Here is a 21,266-nt window from a genome sequence, read left to right as displayed (position 1 = left end):
GTAAGACTCGTTACACTTCACTGTTTGCTTTTCCTTTCATTTTCTTTTAATAAACTGGAACATTTGGTTTTCATAGTTCAACAACGCCTTGTGAAAAATAAAATAAAACATCCACCAGAAGAATTCAGCAGAATCACAACAGCGTGATGCACATTTACTGACGTTAATACGACACAAAGAAGTACTTGGGAGAGAGACGGAGAGATCGAGACAACTGCTCTGAACTATACACATATTTTGTATATGTAGCGGTTTTTGAAAGTAAAATAAAATGTTCTGATTACAATACTTACTGTACAAAGTTATCTGAATAAGGCAACACAGGGACTATACCAGTAATGAAAGCTGCAGCTTATCTGAAATGTTAAGTTAGTATTTTTCTCTTCCTCGTCTTTAAAGGGCTGCCCAGAAAGAGGACCATGGGCCCATGGCAGAGGAGTACTGCGAGTACAAGAACTTAAAAGCTAAACTCCGTTTGCTGGATGTCCTGCTCAGTAAACGGGATACTCCGAAGACTGTTTGAGCCTCCTTCACAGTGGGACTTTTATTTTGAAACAGTTTTTTTTGGCTCACTTTATTGGATCATTTTTTTTCCAGAACAAATTTCAAAGTGAGATACCGGTACTTCTGGTCATGTTTCATGCGATGCTTACATGGTGATGCACTTTAAATTACTTTGATGTTGACTGACTCTCACTTTGGTTAAGAGTGATGGCAAGATGATGCAAGAATTGCTGGGCCACATCCAGCTATTTTTAGTCCCTTAACAAGTCCTTTGTTATTCATGACAAATTATACTTTTTTCTGCAACTGATGTAGCGAGTGTAACACTTTCATTTTAAGGAAAAAAAGAGAACAAATATATCACGGTTGATGTTAGAAATGTTATTTTATGCTATTCTAAGCTATTTTATGGCACTTTATTGTTACTTGCATTTTGTTCTTGCCAAACTAATGTCGATATAACAGGTACGTAACGTGGTCTACTACGTTCAAATGCTGCTCTTTGAAAAGTGCAATCTTGGCAAGGGGGATATGTCATCCGAATACACAATCCGACAATCCTGTAGAATGTTTGTGCATGTCAATCCGTTTTTAGTCCCACAATGTACTATCATATGTAATAGTTCATAGTTGATATGATGAATTGTGGCAATTCAAGTTATACATTACCTTGGAAAAAAACTAACTTGTGAATGTTGGCATAGTGCAAGTTACTCAAATCTGTGTTGTTTTCTCCTTTTTGTGTTTTTCATCCAACAATGCAATTGTTTACTAGGATCAGAGCTCTTGACATTGTGCACTTCTGGTTTATATGTGTATATATATCAGTAAAAAATAAATATTTTTTCACATTACTTTACTAAACACAGTTTATGGTTTCCTTATAACTAGAATAAATCAAACGTAACATTGCAGAAGGGTAGCTATGGTAGAGTGAGACGTCACCGCCACATAACATTGCAGAAGGGTAGCTATGGTAGAGGAACTGACAGACTCAGTTTTCAAAGTCATGCTGTACATACTGCATCATGCTCTTAATGGTTACCAAGTAGTTCAACTTGATCTCCGAGTTAATATGCTTTTAGTGGCTGTTGCATTAGTATTGTTATTCTACAGCAAGTTGTCCTTTTGTGTTACCTTTGGCATAAAGATGATGACACTGCAGCTCTAAATTAGTACCAGTCTCTGCCGATAGAGGGAGGAGTAACTTAGATCTGTCGGATCTGAACCATTCTAACGCCTTCCAGGAGAGATGGGAAAACAGGAACACAACCATCTGTCTACCTGGACTGAAGTGAACAACAGAACATTTGAAGAGGTCAACGGGAGAAGGAGACGTTTGAAAAACAACAGAAGAGAAAATCAATGAGAAAAGCTGTGTGAATACATGCACGGAATAATGTTTGGTTAGAACATTTAAAGGGATCAGTCAGTGTTAGCTAGCGGTTTGGATGATGCTGACCAAGGCTTGTTAGGATCAGTCAGTTTTGGCTAGCGGTTTGGATGATGCTGAACAAGGCTTGTTAGGATCCCACACTTCAGCTGTAGATCTTTCAGTTGGGGCTCCTCCCTCTTTTGCATGGTTTCTCTTCTGATGGGGACGGCGGGAGGGATGAACAGAATGCCACACTTTTGGGAGGGTGGTTCCTATGAGGTTGAAAAGGAAAATGGATGATGTGTGTGTGTGTGTGTGTGTGTGTGTGTATATGGACTGGGAATTCTAGCACCCTACCCTGTTGTTAAATTTATTTCACAGTCTGGGTCCCTCTCCTGCAATGTTCTTCTTTTGGGAGGGTGGTCCTTTGAGGATATAGGTTGGGGTTGCGTGTGTGTACGTCTGTGTAGCACAGGTGCAGTCCAGTCTCCCACTAGCGTCCCACGCTGATGTTGCAGGTCTTGCAGCTGGGGTCCTTCTTGGCGTTGACGGTAGACAGGCTCATGAGCTGGTGCCCGCTGATCTCTGCCACCGTGCCTAGCACCAGGTCCACGGGCTCTGTGTAGATCACCTCCAGGATCACATCCTGGGCGTGCCGGAAAACCAGTGCCCCGTCGCCCGCCTCCTCGTCCACCGTGCAAGTCAGGAAGTGGTTGTTGGTGATGTCGAGTGCTTGCAGCTTTGCCTTACAGAAGTCATCGCCGGGCGAGCCCTGTGGGGCCAGCACCAGTATGACGTAGTGGTAGGCCGTGTACATGCAGTAGAAGTCCCCGAAGTAGAGGTTAGTCTTGGGGTTGAACAGGGTCTCAGCCTGGATCTCAAAGCGTGTGCGGCCGTAGGGGGAGTCCTGGGGGGGCTTGCCTGTGTTGAACTCTGTGTTGCAGCTGAAGTAGAGGCCCTTCAGCTTCCCGCTGATAGGTGAGCCATGACTTCCACTGTTGTCCTTCACAGCTGGCAGCATGTGGTTCCCATGCACCTCCCTGGAGAGGAGACATGGACAACTTTCTGAGTAATCACTATACTATAGGTTATTACAATAAATGTATCATCGATACAACCAGGGATTTGGGTAGCAGCTGAATCCTACTGAAAGCTTGTCAATGTGTCTCTTGACAACGCAAACAACCTATTCAGAAAGAATGCATTTCAGAAACAATGAGTAAAAAGACTGATCTAATCAATTTCATCTAGTTAATCTACTATAAAAATGATTTGCTCCTCAGTTTTCTCACTGGCAAACAGACCTTTCTTTTCCCCTAGACAGAACTCAGACTAAAAAAAACTGACAGATTGTATTCGGCAAGATCTCTGGATGCCAACAAATGAATAGCAGAAACTTGAAAGCACCTTGTGACGTTTAAATTGGCAGTCAGATATCCTACGATGCAAATCTGAGCTCCAAAGGCTTCAATTATTGGCGTAATTACATTGGTAACACTTTAAAGGTTGCCATTAGAACCATAATTGTCTCTTTGTCATGGTAACTATCTAATTATTAAGGTCCCATTCGGGTCATCATAGGAAAGGCCTCATTTTACTGTCCTTGGGTGTATTCTCCACGAGATGAAGCCGTTTGTGTAGTTTTTCACCATTCTACACCACAGAGAAATGAAAATAAGAGCAGATAAAACTAAAGAACAGAAAGTGCTCTTATCCCCCAAGAAGAAAAAAAATACATAATCAGTTAACACATCAGCAAACAACTAAAAATACACCAGACTTCTCTCCTCTCTCTCACACTCTGTTCCTCTCCCTTTTCCCCTTTTCCATCTTGGATTCCAGTCAGGTGCTTGATACACACTCAGTTTCCTCTTTCACCAGCAATTAAAGCTGCTACCTTTTTAAGACTTTGGTCCAACGCATGCAGTCATTGGGGAGGTCATTTGTTCCAGCAAACATATGCACAAATGGGAACCCAAAAAATTCTACCTAGCTTGTGCAAGCTGCTGTTATATAAAATAGTAATTCAGAGGTTTCCTGACCATGGTACACTTCTAGTTCCAAATGCAGAAAATCCTATAGGTAAACAAATATCCGGAATGGCTGTTTTACCCAAATATAATCTGCTAACCCAGATACTTAACTTTTTGAATGATGCAATGTAAGCAGAGTTTTTTGGTGGATTGGATGCAGTTTTTTGCAATAATACCTTTCTGTTGAGCTTAGACTAACTCCCCCCCAATACAGAACTAGACCTACACATGCACAGCCTATACTATCTGAGTATATCTTTTTTTAAAGCATTAAGCCATACCATCTGGACCACTGCCTTTGAGCTTTGAGAAAAGCCTATGACGTTTTCAGTTACAAGGGAAGGAGGTACAGCAAAGGGTCATGTATCTCGTGATCGTGATTTCCCCATATTATACTGTTTTTACATACTGAATCATGATGTCAGAATAAAACTGTTGGCTGTTAGGGCAGCTGTGCAGACGTTCGTACGTACCTGGCCTGGTCAAAGTACTCTTTGTTTTGATTCCTGTAGAACACAGAGAAGCGCAGCATCCTGCCTGCGATGACCTCAGCCTTTTCCAGCAGCTGGGTTAGATGCACCGTGGAATAATCTGGAAACAGGGGTTAGGATTAGCCATTAATGAGAGAATACAGCATGTAGGCCTATATCAAATAAAGATAGAAGGTTTTAGGGATAGGCCAAAAAATAAATGCTTTGTTTCCCCTGTCCCTCTTCTGCCCCCTGCCTTACCGGCGGTGGTGAAGTCGATGATCTCGCTCCACTCTGACACGGCGTAGTCTCCGTCACTCTGTTTGGAGGCAGTCTGGACTGCCACGGTGTACTCCGTACGCGGGCTGAGGAACCAGTGACCCCTCACCGTCATGGGCAGAGGCACTGCCTTCGCCACCAGTTTGGTGGGGACATCCTGGACAGGGACACCGGCAGACAGAGCTTAAACTCAACATACACAAAGTTTACAACTCTACATACAAAACACAAACTGTGAATAAACACATTATTCACCGTTCAGCTGCAAAAGCAACATATCAGTAGTGGCCTCCTCACTATTGATACAGTATATTTTAATGCCACGCACAGACAAAAACACTAAATCAGCATAAATACAATGCTTAGTGTTAAAGGCCCAGTGCAGTCAAAAACATGAATTTTCTATGTTTTATATATATTTCCACACTATTAGGTTGGAATAATACTGTGAAAATGATGATATTACCCTTTTACTGTAAGAGCTGTTTGAAAAGACCACCTGAAATGTCTGCCTGTTTTTGTGAGATAAGTTTTGGCCTGTCTGGTGACATCACCAGGTGGTAAATTAGTTAATAGACGAATAAGAAAGAGTTCCAAACCTCTCTGCCAATAACAGCTAGTTTTCAGTTTTCCCCTCCTCAGTCAGACCACGCCCAGACAGTCCCAGAACAATTCTTGCTTGAGAAATTGCTCTTTGCTATGAAGCTATTTTTGTTTATTTTTGACCATTTTAATTGAAAACAATCACAATAAGGTACTTCATTGTTACTGAGAAATTATTTGATATTGAGAAAAAAAACAGCTGAATTTGACCTTTAAGCTGCATGAACAACATGTATAGACTCCTGTGGCGTTCCCCTCCCCCCCCCCCATCTCCTCAATATTGATTTAATGTATGCCATGGAGCCTAGTACTTCCTGTCTCTATGCATTAGCAGGACATAGATTGGGCCCGCCCTGCAATATTACACCAGCCTTGTGTAGCGACAACAGCAGTACATTAATGCACAACATTAGCCCTGCGTGCTGTAATGAAAATAAATGCATTCTATCTATGTATATTCACACAGAGAATGGGACAAAAACCACTTCCTTTGGGGGGGGGGGGGGCTTTTTATGTTCACTTCACCCAGAATGTGAATGGGAGACTGATGAAATAGATCTGCAAAAATGTTACATTAGATGCATTAGATTAAAGGCTGAAACAGCAGCCATATTTGTGCAATTAGTCTCTGCTAGCGCTGTGTGATATCATTCATGCTCAGGGCTTAATCTGTTAGAATACAAAAGGTTCCCTAGTGTTAGAGTGTGGGAGTGTCAGTTCTGCTTCTGAGCTCTGGTAAAAGGTTATCTACCCTTTGTTAACATTTCGATTTGAGTAATTTAGCAGATGCTCTTATCCAGAGCGACTTAGTACATTCATCTTAAAATAGCAAGTACATTTTCCCACTTTAAAGGAGCTATCAGCAAAGTCAGAGATAACAAGCTGGAAAAAAGTAAAGTGTGATTGTTAGTTAAGCAAAAAAATTGTGTGGGGGGGTGATGAATTATTTAAGATATACTCATTACGCCTGTTACACTACTTGTTTGGGGTATAAAGGTTACGATGTGGCTACATACTGGTTTGTGTTATAGCTCAAACTAAACAACTGGCCTTATCATGTACAAATGATTTTATAGACAACTTCAGGCTCTAGAGTTTTTTCTAGCCTCTGTTCTTCTGCATTGCTTGCTCTTTGGGAGTTTAGGCTGGGTATCTTAATAACTTTGTGCCCACTGCTGATGTGAAAAGGGCTTTATAAAATACGTTTGATTGTATTATAAACTGCGTGTTCTTCCTTTGAAATAGCCTAGTTGTTGTTGTGTGCATGTTAATAGTTTACCTTGTGTTTGAACTTGTTGGAGTTCTTGTTCTCTTTCTTGTTGAGGTCGATGAAGTAGTGAGTGATACGCTCCTTGACTCGGGGCTCCATGTCCCAGCAAATCTTGAAGGAGTCACATGTGATGTTGCTGATCTTGATGTTCTGAGGGACAGGAAGCTCCTCCATCTCTACGATGCCGCTGTCCTGTGATTTATTGCCTGTGGCACAGGGACAAAGGGATTGGTTGGGCTTTAATGCTTAAGGAGATGAGAAATGTCTCAATTATATTTTACAATTTAGAGAACTACTGACGTTTTTTTATTTGAGACATCTACTACATAAGAGGGGGCCTACAAACCCCTACAGGGAACACTTCCACCACTCAGCTGCCTCTGTGCTCTGTGGAGCATTTACCAAAGAGCGGGAGCTCCACCATGTATCTGTTGTCATGGCAACGCTGCAATCCCCTCAGATTACAAGCACATACGGTATTAAATATTTCAAACGCTGATGATTATAGTGACTCAACCCAACACAGATGGATCTCTTAATAAAGCCTTGCTTTTCTCTTTCATGGAGGACATTTTTCTTTTGTCACACACAAAGAAAATGAAAGTAGATAGAAGATTGCTCTGATAAGCCTTTTGTTCAGGGTTTGTCAGACCATTTCCCTCTGTATCTAGTCCAATACTCCCTATTTTGAACAGGTGTGTGTAGCAAGGACAAATTCACAATTTCCTCACTAAATGCATGTTTAGACACCTTTTGGTGCTACAGAATGTCTACGTGTTAATGAAAATGTCATAACACACACACAAAGACGCACAGGAATACAAATAGCCTTATACACCAAAAGTGAATAAGAGCTTTGTAACATGGCCATGAGAATCCACTACACACTAAAACACCTACTCAAGGCATGGCAACAATTTGTTTTCTGTGCAAGCTCTGAATACAGGAACTAAATGCAAGAATGTGGAATTCTGGGGTAATGCATCAATTATCAATGGGAAAAGCAGCAGACCATGGAACGCCTATCTCAGACCATGAGTTTTGAGGCGAAGTGATAATTGAGTAACTCCACAAATTGGTTCATATGGAGTTTTTAAAAACATATAAACCATATCATTCATACTGAGGATATTAAACTAGGCATACAAAAAAGGGTTTCTGTCAAGGGGCATTTTTCAAAACAGGTCTTTTGCTCTGTGCTAAACAAATAACCGCTAGGATATCTGCAAACATTGAACACTGGTTTGAGAAAATTAAGTGTTGGCCAACAGCAAAGCACAGAGTAAAACCCAACCAGATTTTGGATGGCTGTTTAGCACCCATCCCATACAGCCCAAGCCACTGTGCCAGAATGCTGATTTAGCTATTCAGCTGTTTACACTAATCCCACCTCATTAACCTGCAAATAGGCATACTAGAGGAATTACACTGACATGGTACTACGACTGTGATAACGGTTGTCTCCCATAGCCATCTTAAGATGAATGCACTAACTGTAAGTCACTCTGAATAAGGGTTTCTGCTAAATGACTAAAATGTCAAATGTAAGCCTGGCTAATGCTGTCAACGTTTACCCAAATAACAGCATTACAAACTGATTTCGTTAGCCTATGGCGATCTAATCACACAGAATTAGGTCTAGGCCTACTATGACTAAACTGTGATAATGCTGTGCTAAATTACTCAAAATGTGTGGCAAATTATGTCCAACTAAAGGGACACACACAGCTCTGTAAAATATTATACCTTTGTTTCTAAAGAAGCTGATACCAGTGGGTAGGTACTTGCTGAGCAATATTGAATTATTGTACATTTACTAAACTAAATGGGTACCAACTAGTCAACCATCGAATTGCATAGGCTATATCCTCCTGAAAAATAGGCCTAAATGCATGATCCTTTTGATGTGATCCATCTTCACAGTCTGTGGAGGTTCTTTACTTTGTCTGGCCCTCTCCCCTGAGAAAGAGGGATAAATGGAAGCAGGAGGAGAGGGTCAGGTGATGATGGGATTAAAGACCTCCTCTTTGCACAGAGAAGGTCTGACAGACAGACAGTGTTTGACTCAGCAGCAGCACCAGCTCCTTCTACCTTCCTCTCCAAAAGCCTTCCTGTGGGGCTGCAGTCTGCTCAGCCCTGGACCTAGATTCACCACACCAAAGCTACTAGTAACTAACCGTTCTGTGACTACACTATACAGTCCAACAGAACGTCACTCATTATAAACAGCCTCTAGAAATGTAAACACAATTCAACCCATGTAATCCCACTCGGCCTAGAATATCATAATCCCAGTCAATGTAAAGGTGAGTCCATTGGTTTAATTCAAATGAAAATGTACAGCTAGGTATAGGCCTAACGTTATACTTGGAACAATTTGCAGGATATGCCCATCCCCCAACATGGAAATGTGATGGATTTCGTATGAACATTTGTCCTCCAAGCTATGACAGTCAGCTAGCTAGAAAGCAAGAACAATAATCTCATCTTCAATCCTATTTTTACCTGTTTCCACACAAACCAATGAAGCAATGCAGGCGACAGGCCAAGGCAAATTGGGCAGCTAGCTAGCTATCCGCTCCAGTCCGGATGTAAGGAAGTTAAGTAAACATACGAAATAACTACCCAGCAGCATTTACACGTAGCTAGCTAGTTTGCAGGGTCCCACTAACGGACTAAACTTTCATCGTTTTACCTCTATGTAAAAATGTAACAAGGTCGAGCTTGTTAGCTAGCCATGTGCGATGACAGTAGTGCACGGGTAGGCCTACTAAAAATAGTTAAAGTAACACATGTTCTGTTTACGTTTGTCAGAAGTGCAGTAATTTACCCCGCAGCTAGCAAGGTTGTGGTATGAAATAAATTGAGCTAACAAAACAAATGACTAAAATCAAAGAAGGTAAAGACAGAGCTGGACCTCCAAAGTCGACTGTATGAGACTACTCTTTAAAGACATTGATACACAGTTCCAGCAGACTTTTAGGCTGGGTATCTGTAAAGCACGTTGTGACAACCACTGATGTAAAAAGGGCTTTATGAAATACATTTGGCTGATTTACTTTGGGGCAGCGAGGGAACAGCTGCTGCGATCTGTGGTTGGGGCACCTACTCCATAGCTAGCTAGCTAAAGTAGTTAAGAAAATGTACATGTAGGTCTATATAACATACGTTTTGTGTATGTTTGTATTGTGATCAGCAGCATGCTCTGGCTATACATCAGGTAGAGGCATGACTCGTAAAATTCCTATCTTCCCTGTGTCTCGCTCTGTCTGATCAGGGGCAGTATGTATTGCCTGTCGCCTCCTCATGCCACTGGCCACCAGTCACACTACTTGGCGCTGTTGGATGCCCAAGACCCTGCCGCTGTAAGTCATCAGCCTCCTGAAGAGAGAGGATAAATCATGGTGAGAGCACATCTGTCAAACAATACACAGCAGTCATTTCTCATTTCCTGTCGCTTAGTATCTGAATTTTTATACATTTCAGGTTTGATTGAAAAAGTAAAAAACAGCAACATCCATCCATCCATAGAATGAAGGTGGAGCAACAGTGGTGGGTAGTGCTCTTCTTCCAATGGCAGAAAGGGAAAGGGGGATACTTAGTCAGTTGTACAACTGAATGCCTTCAACTGAAATGTCTTCCGCATTTAACCCAACAAAATCAGAGAGGAAAGCGGCAGGTGCAACCATCCCTTGGTTCTGCTGATCCCACCAAGTTCCACTACTGTGAAGAACTGTGTTCACTATTCATCTGAAAAAGTTTGCTCAATTAAATGTTTGAATTGATGTTATATATATATATAAAAAGATAAGTGAATAACTATTTCTAAATCCCAAAACATAACTATTATACGGTGTGGTTATACAGTGGGGAGAACAAGTATTTGATACTCTGCCGATTTTCATACTTACAAAGCATGTAGAGGTCTGTAATGTTTTATCATAGGTACACTTCAACTGTGAGAGACAGAATCTAAAACAAAAATCCAGAAAAATCACATTGTATGATTTAAGTAATTAATATGCATTTTATTGCATGTCATAAGTATTTGATACATCAGAAAAGCAGAACTTAATATTTGGTACAGAAACCTTTGTTTGCAATTACAGAGATCATACATTTCCTGTTGTTCTTGACCAGGTTTGCACACACTGCAGCAGGGATTTTGGCCCACTCCTCCATACAGATCTTCTCCAGATCCTTCAGGTTTCGGGGCTGTCGCTGGGCAATACAGACTTTCAGCTCCCTCTAAAGATTATCTATTGGTTTCAGGTCTGGAGACTGGCTAGGCCACTCCAGGACCTTGAGATGCTTCTTACGGAGCCACTCCTTAGTTGCCCTGGCTGGATCATCCAGATGGTCATTGGCAAACTTCAGACGGGCCTGGACATGCACTGGCTTGAGCAGTGGTGACCTTGTGTTCGCTGCAGGATTTTAATCCATAAAGGCATAGTGTGTTAATGGTTTTCTTTGAGACTGTGGTCCCAGCGCTCTTCAGGTCATTGACCTGGTCCTGCCGTGTAGTTCTGGGCTGATCCCTCACCTTCCTCATGATCATTGATGCCCCACGAGGTAAGATCTTGCATGGCGCCCCAGACCGAGGGTGATTGACCGTCATCTTGAACTTCTTCCATTTTCTAATAATTGCGCCAACAGTTGTTGCTTTCTCACCAAGCTGCTTGCCTCATGGCCCGTAGCCCAACCTTGTGCAGGTCTACAATTTTATCCCTGATGTCCTTACACAGCTATCTAGTCTTAGCCATTGTGTAGAGGTTGGAGTCTGTTTGATTGAGTGTGTGGATAGGTGTCTTTTATACAGGTAACGAGTTCAAACAGGTGCAGTTAATACAGGTAATGAGTGGAGAACATGAGGGCTTCTTAAAGAAAAACTAACAGGTCTGTGAGAGCTGGAATTCTTACTTGTTGGTAGGTGATCAAATACTTATGTCATGCAATACAATGCAAATTAATTACTTAAAAATCATACAATGTGATTTTCTGGATTTTTGTTTTAGATTCCGTCTCTCACAGTTGAAGTGTACTTATGATAAAAATTACAGACCTCTACATGCTTTGTAAGTGGCAAAACCTGCAAAATCGGCAGTGTATCAAATACTTGTTCTCCCCACTGTAGGTAACCACACCGTGACTACAACTAAGTAACTAAGTCTTTGACCACACTACGCTGTTACTTTGGTGAGTAAAAACTCATCCTACCTACCCTTTAATGTTCTAATAAAACATAGTCGAGCATTACCTAATGGATTCAACATTCATTATTTTGTTATCATTTTACTATACTGTATGAATGATAGAACGCTTGTCTTACGTTGATGGAGCTGTCGGCCTGTTTGGCCCAGGCCTTGTGGTACTGTATCTGCGTCAGGCAGGACTGCTGTAGTTGAGAATTATAGGTGTTCTCCCAAGCTAACCTAGTGTGATGGTGATCCTAGCCTGAGGTCTAGAACTAGCTGGCTCCCATAATTAACATCAAGCAATGGTCACAGACAATTTGCGTTTAAGGCCTGTTCTGTTCGACAGGCTTGGAGGTCATTGGAATCAATATGCCTATTAGGTAATGGAGGCTGTGATGTAGCCTCTCAGATGGACAGGTTTCCTCCCACAATGTATTAATGTTCCAGCATACACCCTAGGTCTGGAATTTCCCAAACTAGCCCTGACTGCCAGACTAATGGTGAGCTCACATAGTGAGCATAATGATGTTCAGTGTTAGGTCATGAAAAAGGCATTTACCAATGCAGCATAACTCAGACAGCTCAATAGCTCATCAAACCCAAGAGAAAGGAAGCCGTGGAAAAGAGAATTATGCCTGGTGGGGAGACAAGGAGTGACATACTGTATACATTATTTCCATTTCTGAAATGGCATGCAATATATTGGTCCATCATTTCAGAGGATTATAAATGAGTCTTGTCATACTGAAGGCTCTAAGCCAGCCAGCTGTCTGGTCTGTGAAGACACAGCTCACAGTTATGTCACCAGCAGATTGCAAGCTTATTCACACAATCACACAGGTGCAGCAGGGTGTTTATCACTTTGCCACATTTTGAAATAGAAACATTGGCATGATGCAGGTCTCAATGAAATCCGCATTGCCGTCTTTATGCAGTAGCTTTCAGAATACAATTGTCTGCTCTGTAAATAAGACAGAGGTTTGTAAATAAATACATGAACATTGGTAGAGCAGGTTGCATTTAATTCATTGAATCCATGGCTCACAATCTCATCAGTTCCATGGAAGGCCAGGAAGCATGGCCAAGAATCAGTTTGCTGCAACTGTGTCCTTTACTTTAACCTTGTCAAATGAAACTAATTGAGTACTGCCCTTTAATTTGAGCAATATGGTGAAGTTAAACAAAATCAACAACCAATACCAACCTACTTAACATACAGTGGGGAGAACAAGTATTCACCTACCAACCAGTAAGAATTCCGGCTCTCACAGACCTGTTAGTTTTTCTTTAAGAAGCCCTCCTGTTCTCCACTCATTACCTGTATTAACTGCACCTGTTTGAACTCGTTACCTGTATAAAAGACATCTGTCCACAGACTCCAGCCTCTCCACAATGGCCAAGACCAGAGATGGTGTAAGGACATCAGGGATAAAATTGTAGACCTGCACAAGGCTGGGATGGACTACAGGACAATAGGCAAGCAGCTTGGTGAGAAGGCAACCACTGATGGCGCAATTATTCGAAAATGGAAGAAGTTCAAGATGACGGTCAATCACCCTCGTTCTGGGGCTCCATACAAGATCTCACCTCGTGGGGCATCAATGATCATGAGGAAGGTGAGGGATCAGCCCAGAACTACACGGTAGGACCTGGTCAATGACCTGAAGAGAGCTGGGACCACAGTCTCAAAAAAAAACATTACTAACAAACTACGCCGTCATGGATTAAAATCCTGCAGCGCACGCAAGGTCCCCCTGCTCAAGCCAGAGCATGTCCAGGCCTGTCTGAAGTTTGCCAATGACCATCTGGATGATCCAGAGGAGGAATGGGAGAAGGTCATGTGGTCTGATGAGACAAAAATAGAGCCTTTTGGTCTGAACTCCATTCGCTGTGTTTGGAGGAATAAGAAGGATGAGTACAACCCCAAGAACAGCATCCCAACCGTGAAGCATGGAGGTGGGAACATCATTCTTTGGGGATGCTTTTCTGCAAAGGGGACAGGACGACTGCATGGCATTGAGGGGAGGATGGATGGGGCCATGTATCGTGAGATCTTGGCCAACAACCTCCTTCCCTCAGTAAGAGCATTGAAGATGGGTCGTGGCTGGGTCTTCCAGCATGACAACGACCCAAAATACACAGCCAGGGCAACTAAGGAGTGGCTCTGTAAGAAGCATCTCAAGGTCCTGGAGTGGCCTAGCCAGTCTCCAGACCTGAACCCAATAGAAAATCTTTGGGGGAGCTGAAAGTCCGTATTGCCCAGCGACAGCCCGAAACCTGAAGGATCTGGAGAAGGTCTGTATGGAGGAGTGGGCCAAAATCCCTGCTGCAGTGTGTGCAAACCTGGTCAAGAACTACATGAAACGTATGATCTCTGTAATTACAAACAAAGGTTTCTGTACCAAATATTAAGTTCTGCTTTTCTAATGTATCAAATACTTATGTCATGCAACAATTGCAAATTAATTACTTAAAAATTTGTGATTTTTCTGGGTTTTTGTTTTAGATTCCGTCTCTCACAGTTGAAGTGTACCTATGATAAAACATTACAGACCTCTACATGCTTTGTAAGTAGGAAACACTGCCGATTTTGCAGGTTATCAAATACTTGTTCTCCCCACTGTATATACATGGCTTGTCTTGTGATTTGGGCGAGGAGTTTTCCTGAGTGTCGACATGACCCATAGGCTATAAATCACAGGAGGTTGGTGGCACCTTAATTGGGGAGGCTGGGCTCGTGGTAATGGCTGGTGCGGAATAGGTGGAATAGTAGTGTCATGGAAATTCACCACTAAGGACTCAAACTCAATGTAAATGAATCAATCTTTATTACCACGGCCGGAGATGTTCACAAACTCAATCCTAGCTTGATGAAAACTCTGACAAGGTCGTTCCCTCTCAGTCCTTTTATACTGCTACACAAACAAGTCATATAAGCATGATTTACATTATTCATTATTAATGTTGGTTCCTGCAAGTGACTGACGAGGCTTCATCTCTCAAAACTGGGGCCTTGAAACTAAGATACTCCTTTTGGTTCCCAGAACAGTGTTCTGACAATTGGTTTGAGAAGGATGTCACAGTCACCTACACAAACCAAGATAGAATGAGAGGAGATGCTGTGTACAATTCAATGCTATTTCTTCAGACAACACTTTCCCTCACAGTATCAAATACATCAAACAAGTGGTTGCCATCTGTTTGAAGCTTTTCCATTCGCTCCATTCCAGCCATTATTATGAGCCGTCCTCCCCTCAGCAGCATCCACCACTATGAAGTCAAAGTCAAAGCATTATAGGTGGTTGGAAATCCGGAGGTAATGTCTAGACAGACCATTTATTTTTGGTTCATTCTCACGCTAAAAGACTCCAACACAACACTATAAACACGATTCAGTGCAAGACTTTCAAAATACACTGGCAAGATAGCACAGGCTGACAGTGAAAGCGATAACATCCTACTAGAAGCGAAACACAAAGTTCTGTTCATATGGCTCCATACAGATACTGTGTAACGCATTACTCCAATCAAATCACAGGATAATTGAGCAACAATGAAAACAATCAAATAGAAACAAAAACAGAACACAATGAGTAAGAATGTGGAGTGAATTACTAAAATCAAATTTAAAAAAAAAAGTTCAGCTCTAAATATACCCAGCTGTTCTAGCAAATTCATTAAATCCAAAAGGCCTCTTAGGGGAGGATGAAGAGGTGAGTCATTGTGTTTAATTTGCATAGAATTAGCATGTTTAACCAGAGTGAGAGGAAATTATGTTAAATCCCTCAACAGAATACTTTGGCGTAAAAATCGATATTTTATGGAACTGTTTACATAGCATTGTTGATATACGTCATTTTTATCAAGACCCTTTTACCTAAATAACCATTTCAATTCCCCCCAACTAGGTTACACAATCTGTTCACAGCAAAGTGTTAAATCCCCAGAGAGCTGGAAGTGCAGTGTCTGGTCTGGATGAGGTGGAGAGAAGCAGCAGTGTAATAAGCCCTGTTTACACCTAGTGCTAACATGCTTTGTTTGTCCTGATCTTATGCACATTCTGATTGTGCCCACATTTTGATACAGGTGTAGATGATTAAAATACACATTGTGTACCTCCGGAGGTAGTCAGGGACCAATTTGTATCTGGATATCAATCAAGTGTAAACAGATCTTGATAGTCAAACCATTTAAATTATCATTATACCGGCCTCTAAAATAATTGACAGGTAGCACCATTGACTTATGGCATCAATAAAATGCCATAAAATGAATGCATATTACATTAATATTATTCTGAAAGAATATCAGTCAAATAATTTGCATACAGGACGGCACCAGGAAATCTGGCCACGATGTGGACACAGTGGACGGATAAGAGACACATTTTAACATCGACTAACTTTGTTCAGATTGAGCAGATCACGAAACCCACATTTTAGTGCAATGTGTAAGCAAGGCTACTGCCAGACACCGTCATGGGGCAACTGTCCACACAAAATATGTGCTCTCATGCCTGCTTAATCAGATGAGTTGTCAGAGTGCCAGGACAATAAATCATAACAAATCTTTATTATGATTTGTAAACACCACTGGTATGGTATCAAGAGTATGACTCCATTTCCCCTTTCAGTTCCTGGATTTCTCTCTTAAAGGTTTCTCCATGGTGTCCACTGGCTTTTGGGGGATTTGAGTCTAAGCCTCTTGTTTAGTGTTGTTAGTATATTTTAGAAAAACAAATGGCATCAGGCCTGAGATAATGTTTGGTAATATTGGGCTCTTGGGGAGGGGTCTTATGGCTACTGTTCATTTAGTTGGTGCTGCTGAAAGACAGATGGTAGGCTCAAATCACACATACACGGCCAGTGTCTGACAGTGAGGCTAGCTATGATGGTGTCACAGCTGGAATGGGGGGATGGCGGTTGGGAGGTCTCTTAGAGAACAGACACAGCTACTTGGTTAAATTAATGTCACCCATCCATCATGGTAACTTACTGAATTGGTGACCACTGGACATAGACGGAATACATTTATATTGAGATTAGACCTGGTTGGCACACATTTGATTTAGTAGACAAGTGGGCCTGAATTTCTTATACAGCATTCAAAATGGATGTTTGGCTTTTTAACAATATATAACGGCTCCTTCTGATGGTGATGTCAGTTCCAGTTATTTTATTTCTCTATGCAGTTCTCAGAGCTCCTCTTGAGACAGAGGGGAAAGGCTCAGTTACGTGTGCCTTCTCACATACACTACATTGCCAAAAGTATGTGGACACCTGCTCGTTGAACATCTCATTCCAAAATCAGGGAGTTGCGCCCCCCCCCCTTTCTGCTATAACAGCCTCCACTCATCTGGGAAGGCTTTCCATTAGATGTTGGAACATTGCTGCAGGGACTTGCTTCCATTCAGCCACAAGAGCGTTCGTGAGGTCGGGCACTGATGTTGGGTGATTAGGCCTGGCTCACAGTCTGCGTTCCAATTCATCCCAAAGGTGTTCGATGGGGTTGAGGTCAGGGCTCTGTGCAGGTCAGTCAAGTTTTTCCACAACGATCTCGACAAACTATTTCTGTATTGACCTCGCTTTGTGCACAGAGGCATTGTCATGCTGAAACAGGAAAGGGCCTTCCCGAAACTGTTGCCACAAAGTGGAAGCACAGAATCATCTAGAATATCATTGTATGCTGTAGTGTTAAGATTTCCCTTCACTGGAGCTAAGGGGCCTAGCCCAAACCATGAAAAACAGCCCCAGACCATTATTCCTCCTCCACCAAACTTTACAGTTGGCACTATGCATTTGGGCAGGTAGTGTTCTCCTGGCATTTGCCGAACGTGTTTCCACTGCTCCAGAGTCCAATGGCGGTGAGTTTTACACCACTCCAGCCGACGCTTGGCATTGCGCATGATGATCTTAGGCTTGTGTGCGGCTGCTCGGCCATGGAAACCCATTTCCGATGAAGAGTTCTTGACATGACGTTGCCTCTAGAGGAAGTTTGGAACTCGTTAGCGAGTGTTGCAACCGAGGACAGAAGATTTTTACACGCTACGCGCTTCAGCACTCTGCCGTCCTGTTCTGTGAGCTTGTGTGGCCTAACACTTCGCGGCTAAGCCGTTGTTGCTCCTAGACGTTTCCACTTCACCATAACAGCACTTACAGTTGCCAGAGGCAGCTCTAGCAGGGCAGAAATTTGATTAACTGACTTGTTGGAAAGGTGGCATCCTATGATGGTACTACGTTGAAGGCCACTGAGCTCTTCAGTAAGGCCATTCTACTGCCAATGTTTGTCTATGGAGACTGTATGGCTGTGTGCTCGATGTTATTCACCTGTCAGCAATGGGTGTGGCTGAAATAGCAGAATAGCAGAATCCACTAACTTGAAGGGGTGTGTATATATATATATATATATATATATATATATATATATATATATATATATATATATATATATATATTTGGGATTCCTCACGTTTGTGTTGACGATTAAATATTGATCATATGCTGGATAATTTGACAGGTTTGCAGCACTAAAATAAATATGAAATGTAATGTTTTATAAATACATTGGGGAACATTTCCAAGAGAACTGAATGTATTGTATTTGTAGACAGCAAACCGTTCGTAAAAGCTTGGGCACAGTTCCCTACATTTGAATAAGCCTAAGGAAATGACAGGAAAACACAACCTTGAAGATTTAAAATGATACTAACCCATCAAAACAACTTGCTTCAAGCTTTAGTCTGTCAAAGCAGAATAAACTACATGTGATGTTGAGGTATAAGACCTCAAAGCTGTCTGTGGTGTTAATGAGAATGCTTTTTCAGGAGATCATCCTGTCCTACACCTGATTTATTCTAAAACCATGGTTTATATGGTCTGTCTAGTAGGTATGGTTTTATTGTTATCATGGCATTGGCCCTATTATCAATGACCCTGGATCAGAGATATTGAAATCTACATGGAAATAGGAGTGTTGAAAAACACAAACCCATGATGCTGATGTAGGCTATATCAAGCATCATCAAAGCCAGTGAAGAATTAGCCTGTCTTGGGAAAAGAGCTTCATACTAAAATGACAATGTTGTGTAACGGATGCAGACGCCTGATTATAACCCTGTCATTTCCCCTCAGGATCTGTAAAGTAATGACAGAGATTGTTGTGCTATTGTACTATAAACAATGGGCAGCTCAAGGACACTTAGCCACTATTTACCCAGTATTGCCTGACAAATAGGAGAATGCTTGTTTGCTGCAGAGGGGCCAATACAAGTACAAAGAACAGAGCTGGCACCAACAACTACGTCCCTCAGAAAGTCCAGCGTTTACCATTACTAAAATTTCAGCTTTTAAATCAGGCCAGAGTTGTATAAGAGGATATCAACTGCATCCCACTAGGCAGCAGATGAGATAATGAACCAGTCCAAAGGATGCTGGCCGGGTCTAACTGCCCTGCTTGTGTGGTCTTGTGAAGACCACCATTGACTACACAGGCCCTAGACAACACCCCCCTATGTACAAATCAAAAGCTCAGTTTAAGATCTTTCTAAAAACACATCTTTAGTATTTCTGTGACTAGGCCATACCTTATAGTTGTCTTGTTATTATTGTCTTGTAATGCAATGAATGCATTGAGTATGTGTCATCTAGCATATTATGGAACAAATGGATCTGTCCATGTTCCTTCTCACTCGGTTGTAAAATGATCTAAGGAATTAGAGTGAAGGGTGTGGATGCTCCATCTCTGTCTGCACACTCCTTTCTATGGGTGCAGCCATCTTTGAGCCCAGTCTTCTTCATGACTTGCTATTTTTTCCATTCAAATCAGCCATGGTAGGATATAGGCCTGCACTTAGAGAAACGTAGCCTAGGCTAGGCCTAGCAACAGCTGGCCTCCATCTGCATGTATTTCTCCAAATGATCTCACTGTTGCAAAAATAAAAATCCATCCTGGTAACATAAGCCTAGTAGGCGTAGGTCCTAGGCTACATCATGCATTTGACATCCAGTATTGAAATGTTCACATAAAATTGTCATATTAAGCTACAATTAATAGGCCTGGTATCGAAATGTGAACTTCAACAAAGCCTTTTAATGATCAGACCATGTGTTTGAGCCATTGTAAAGCAATGCCTCTGTAGCATATGTAAATAGTTGTCTTCTCAACCAGCTGAATCATCAAATCATGTAGCTTTTCTTAGTCAGAGCCTGTTAAATAATGCAATTCAAAGCTATCCTTGTATTGGGCTTGTGGATGTGGTTTCTGAAATGAAAACAGCTCTAACTGTAGGCTCCTTCAATATAGACTATATATTTGTAATTTTAAGCTTTGTTCAGAGCTGTTCCAGGGAAGAATATCCTTATCTTAGTCTCTACCCATTGGAACCTGTGTAAAAGCGCTTTGCCGAATGCTGTCCACGTCCATGGTTCTGAAATGGTGAAACCTCATCGTTGCGCCAAATTGCTTTCCTAGCATTTTTCTGATATGACCATTTCGTTTCGAAAACCTAAATGCATAAGCTCCATAGATAGGGTAGGTTATGTGAAGAAAAATCTGTGCATTGACGCCCTCGGCTATGCCGCTGATGCAGCAGCGCACCGGTCTCCATCCAATCCAGATAAACTGTAAACATGCCCATATTGTTACATTTTCATCATAAAATAAGGGCCAAACAGAAGCGTTATGCACTTCTTGGACACCTATTCAGACATTGTGGCACTACTATAGGTGGCTATCATCTTTCATTATCTGATGTCAGGGAATCTTCTAATGCACACAGAATGAAATTTGTGGAAAGGGATGGGGGTGATCATTGGAATTACAACGCCTAAACTACATTTATTTTGCGCTTACCCTCTCGCTCGCATAACTGTATCGCATCCAAGCTGAGGTTCTTGATCATGCCCTCACACGGACTCATCGGGCTAGTTAGGTTGTGTCCCAAGTTTGGAACCTCCATTTCTGCAACAGAGCTGGGATGCCTCTCCTGGAATCGGTGGAATTTCGCTGATTTTTGCCGCAGGACTTGCCTTCCTTCACATTCGGTGAAGAAAGCGAGAGAGATAGTGACCGGTTCCCAGCCTCTTTGCTCTCTCGCAGCTTCACTCTTCGGGGGAGGGGGGCTAAAGGCGCGTCAGCAAATCGTCACGAGCGCATAGCACACTGCCGATTTGACGCTGCAACGTGATAGGAATAAATACTACGAAGATATGCCAATCCTTTTAATGTTTGGCTATATAATTTTTTTCCAATTAACAGATTCCACGCGCGCGCTATGTTCAATGAAAGCCACAAGTGTTTCGCCTATTCAGCCGCAGGACAGTGGAACATGAATAGCGGATTAGGGGCGAGGGAGCAATTTCTAAGGGCTTTTATGTAACCAGATTACACCTTCCACCCCCTACGGTTTAAAACGCAATTTAAATCTCTATACACATTCTTTATTTTGCGCTCCGTTTCTGCTAACGTCAGCCAAACGAGGTGGTCCATATATATATATATATCCTTATTTGGAGCTCTCTCCGCGACTCGCGCTCTCCA

At 42.0% G+C, this 21,266-nt stretch overlaps 2 protein-coding genes and 1 long non-coding RNA gene across 7 annotated transcripts in view; 2 read left to right on the top strand and 1 right to left on the bottom strand.

Annotated features, from left to right (window-relative positions):
- LOC109889994 (protein FAM13A) overlaps positions 1-1,368 on the top strand; it is a 58,004-nt gene extending 56,636 nt beyond the window's left edge. For all 3 annotated transcript variants that reach the window (XM_020481927.2, XM_020481926.2, XM_031823636.1), the window contains one exon: positions 400-1,368. In XM_020481927.2, coding sequence (XP_020337516.2) covers positions 400-523 — 124 coding nt within the window. In that variant the 3' untranslated portion in view covers positions 524-1,368. The remainder of the gene's footprint in view (positions 1-399) is intronic.
- LOC109889995 (phytanoyl-CoA hydroxylase-interacting protein-like) lies at positions 29-20,876 on the bottom strand. 3 transcript variants are annotated; one of them, XM_031823637.1, is made up of 6 exons: positions 20,580-20,876; positions 9,703-9,915; positions 6,544-6,740; positions 4,644-4,818; positions 4,386-4,503; positions 29-2,919 (listed from the first exon to the last, which is right to left on the bottom strand). In XM_031823637.1, the coding sequence occupies exons 2-6, from the start codon at positions 9,749-9,751 to the stop codon at positions 2,373-2,375; spliced, it is 1,086 nt and encodes a 361-aa protein (XP_031679497.1). In that variant the 5' UTR covers positions 9,752-9,915; positions 20,580-20,876; the 3' UTR covers positions 29-2,372. The 3 variants fall into 3 exon arrangements, with proteins under 3 accessions (XP_031679497.1, XP_020337519.1, XP_020337521.1); XM_020481930.2 differs by lacking the exon at positions 9,703-9,915 and having other exon boundaries at positions 20,580-20,873; XM_020481932.2 differs by lacking the exons at positions 9,703-9,915; positions 20,580-20,876 and adding an exon at positions 9,040-9,648.
- Positions 8,561-10,137, top strand: LOC109889996 (uncharacterized). Its single transcript, XR_004209847.1, has 3 exons — positions 8,561-8,702; positions 9,812-9,938; positions 10,021-10,137. It is a non-coding gene; the product is annotated as an uncharacterized LOC109889996 (long non-coding RNA).
- Positions 20,877-21,266: the final 390 nt, after the last annotated feature.

The sequence above is a fragment of the Oncorhynchus kisutch genome, linkage group LG4, assembly GCF_002021735.2.
Source record: "Oncorhynchus kisutch isolate 150728-3 linkage group LG4, Okis_V2, whole genome shotgun sequence".
Taxonomy (NCBI): Eukaryota; Metazoa; Chordata; class Actinopteri; order Salmoniformes; family Salmonidae; genus Oncorhynchus; species Oncorhynchus kisutch.
Note: the sequence above shows the minus strand (reverse complement) of the source record. Positions and strands in the feature narration are given on the sequence as shown.

What these genes read in the sequence shown, in the direction of transcription:
- LOC109889995 (XM_020481930.2), bottom strand. Translation starts at nt 20,685, where the DNA reads ATGGAGGTTCCAAACTTGGGACACAACCTAACTAGCCCGATGAGTCCG. An exon ending in CATCGACTTCACCACCGCCG is followed by an intron (nt 4,504 to 4,643) that starts GTAAGGCAGGGG and finishes CCCTGTTTCCAG; the next exon opens with ATTATTCCACGGTGCATCTA. An exon ending in GAGTACTTTGACCAGGCCAG is followed by an intron (nt 2,920 to 4,385) that starts GTACGTACGAAC and finishes TCTCCTCTCCAG; the next exon opens with GGAGGTGCATGGGAACCACA.